The 3,342-nt window shown below is 47.3% G+C and overlaps 1 protein-coding gene across 1 annotated transcript; it reads left to right on the forward strand.

The window, feature by feature from the left end:
* The first annotated feature begins 304 nt into the window (after window positions 1–304).
* htr1d (5-hydroxytryptamine (serotonin) receptor 1D, G protein-coupled) lies at window positions 305–2,391 on the forward strand. The gene has a single exon (XM_063224140.1). The coding sequence runs from the start codon at window positions 395–397 to the stop codon at window positions 1,556–1,558; it is 1,164 nt and encodes a 387-aa protein (XP_063080210.1). The 5' UTR covers window positions 305–394; the 3' UTR covers window positions 1,559–2,391.
* Window positions 2,392–3,342: the final 951 nt, after the last annotated feature.

Below are 3,342 nucleotides of genomic sequence, written 5' to 3' on the forward strand. Positions count from 1 at the left end.
ACCAAAGCCAAAAATAGTCGATCAGATGAACTGCAAAGGCACGGTCAATGTGGAGGTGGACTGAAAAGCAAAATATCTGAAGCCTGTTTCCTGAATAAGCAGCTGTTGATTTTCTAGAACAAAGAAATTCATTAGAATTACATTTGTAATTCAAAATACCTGTAATCAGATTAATAAGTGGAGCATGAAAATCAAATGAACAAGACTTAATTAAAACAGCTAAGGACATTAAAATCTACAATGTACAATATTGAGATCACAAAATCTCCTGAGAGTATGTTTATGTTTGAGGCACAAGGCTTACCATTGAACCACCAGCTCTGCTTGTCCCATTTACAATTTGAGCTCTCTGAAGCGCACAGTAGTAGTAGGGCAGCTTGATGTGATTGTGAAGATGGAACCAGACAACAGCACGCTGGACCCGTTCCTCCTTCTGAATGGCACAGATGAGCCAGTCCTCCTCAGCACAGAGGCACCCTGGGACGAGGCCACCCTGCTGGCCCTCCAGATCTCCCTGTCGGTGGCTCTGGCCTTGATCACGCTGGCCACCACGCTGTCCAACGGCTTCGTGATCACCACCATCTTCCTGACGCGCAAGCTCCACACGCCGGCCAACTTCCTCATCGGCTCTCTGGCCGTCACTGACCTGCTGGTGTCCATCCTGGTGATGCCCATCAGCATTCTCTACACGGTCAGCAAGACCTGGACGTTGGGCCAGATCGTCTGCGACATCTGGCTCTCCTCGGACATCACCTTCTGCACGGCGTCCATCCTGCACCTGTGCGTGATCGCGCTGGACCGTTACTGGGCCATCACGGACGCACTCGAGTATTCCAGGCGCCGGACGACGCGCCGCGCCGCCGTCATGATCGCCGTGGTCTGGGTGATCTCCATCTCCATCTCGCTGCCGCCGCTCTTCTGGCGCCAGGCCAAGGCCAAGGAGGAGCTGAAGGAGTGCGTGGTCAACACCGACCAGATCTCCTACACGCTCTACTCCACCTTCGGGGCCTTCTACGTGCCCACCGTCCTCCTGGTCATCCTCTACGGACGCATCTACGTGGCGGCGCGCTCGCGCATCCTCAAGTCCCCGGCTGCCTGCGGCAAGCGCTTCACCACGGCGCAGCTCATCCAGACGTCGGCCGGCTCGTCGCTCTGCTCCCTCAACTCTGCCAACCAGGAGGCGGCGGGCAACTTGCACCCCATGGTGGGGGGCAGTCTCGGGGGTGGAGGCTCGCCGCTGTTCGCCAGCAGCGTGAAGGTGAAGCTGGCTGACAGCGTGCAGGAGCGCAAGCGCCTGTGCGCGGCGCGGGAGAAGAAGGCCACAAAGACCTTGGGTATCATCCTGGGGGCCTTCATCGTCTGCTGGCTGCCCTTCTTCGTCTTCACGCTGGTCACGGCCATCTGCAAGGACAACTGCTGGGACGACCCGCTGCTCTTTGACGTCTTCACCTGGCTGGGCTACCTGAACTCGCTCATCAACCCCGTCATCTACACCATCTTCAACGACGAGTTCAAACAGGCCTTCCAGAAACTCATCAGGTTCAAAGTCAGGCGTTGACGGCTAAAGGCTTCCACACACCGGCTCCGACAAAGTGCTGAGCACTGCTCCACAAAAGTTTGATTCCATTGTTTTCAAAACAACCCTGCACACTGGCGCCGATGTCCGCGGACATTTGCGGATGTCGGATAGCGATTAAAGACAAGTTCTATTTTGTCGATGCCGCCCATTGACTATCAATGCTCATGTGAAATTGGGTTTGGGGGTTCGAATAATGTCGGAAGCGAAAGTGCTGTCGGAGCCTATGTGCAGCCGGCCTAAGTCAGTAGAAAATCTAGTCAAAAATGTTCATTTGTAATTCATAGGACCTTCACTTCATTGCAGTTTTGCTGAGTAATGTGCAATCAGTGATGGCAACAACTTTTTTTTCAATTCAGAGAACTGGTTAAGGAATTGATAGCGCTTATAGGGTTCATGTCTTGTGCTGGCTTTGTAAAATTCTGCATGCAATGTCCAAGGAAAAGTGTGGTCTCTCTGTCTGTCTCTCTTTCAGGATTCATCATAATTCGCCTTACCAAAATGAAGAAGACACAACTAAATGCGTAATAATTCAGTTAGTGGTAATTGCATACAACAGGAATATGACTGTATTGACTGCATTGAACTGGAAAGTGAACACAAAGAGAACTTGGAATTGTGGTCAATTGTGTAAAATTATGCCAAAAGAAGGAATACGTGATAGCATTTTAGAGCAACTGAAATGTGTGTGATAGGCTATGTATAATGTATAAAGTTTCTGTGTATAAGATCAGCTGCAATTCACATTGAATTATATTTAGTTCTGTAATATATTTTGGCTCATCTATAAAAATAGTAAAGAGTCACACATTTTAGTTGCCTTATTTGAGTCATCGTCAAAATGAAATCTATAACTGTGTATATATTTTTCTTATTATATATGATTAAATGATGATTAAAAAAGCTTACAAAACTCCATCTAGAAAATGTGTTCTGAGTATACTCTACACATGATCACTCATTAGAGCCGGTGATAGAGTCTTTCATTCCAGAAAAAGGTACAGTACCTTGGAGAAACTTTTTTTTTCTAGCTTACAGTATGTTTTAACAATAGAGGTAGAACACGAGACTAGAGGTCATGTCAATTCACGGCAGCACTGGAAAACGACAAGCGCAGCATCCATCTTTTGTAGGTAGACCTGTGCTCTTCAGTCCATGCAAATTGATGGAAAACATGTCCACCTCTGTTAAAAAATGGCCAAAAACTGTCTGGCTAAATGTCTACTTAAATCATATTAATCGATAAAATACATTTATAAAATCAGTTCACATTAGGTAGGTATTTAGCCGCACATTTAAACTAATTGTCCTTGTATGGTGTGTCAATGGAAATGATCACAACATTATGCCATTTTTTTAAAGAGGGGAGCCCATTCTTCATTCATTTACGAACATTGCCCAGATTTACCTCCGGATAATGGCTGCCAGGATTGCCGTGACAATTGGTGGCATGCCATCGCTAGTCTTATGTTCTATGGTCTTAAACATGAGCGAGCTGTGAAGAGAGAGATCGGCCATCTCATCTTATTTTTCGGTTCTGTGTGTGTGTGTGTGTGTGTTCTCTGGAGGTGTTTCAGTTGAATGCTTACTGTACTTGGCCAAAGCATCATATGCTAGCCTACTGTATACTTGTTCACTGTGTTTTCCCCCCTACGCCATGTCAGAGACTATGTCAGATAAAAGAAGCCAATCTCAGTAACAGGATTTTCAACCTCACACCTAGAGGTGTGGTTAGCACCGAGTGGATTGCGGGGGGGGGGGTGGGG

Source organism: Engraulis encrasicolus, chromosome 19, assembly GCF_034702125.1.
Source record: "Engraulis encrasicolus isolate BLACKSEA-1 chromosome 19, IST_EnEncr_1.0, whole genome shotgun sequence".
Taxonomy (NCBI): Eukaryota; Metazoa; Chordata; class Actinopteri; order Clupeiformes; family Engraulidae; genus Engraulis; species Engraulis encrasicolus.

Excerpts from the sequence above, each read along its gene's own strand:
- htr1d (XM_063224140.1), top strand. The coding sequence starts at position 395 with ATGGAACCAGACAACAGCACGCTGGACCCGTTCCTCCTTCTGAATGGC.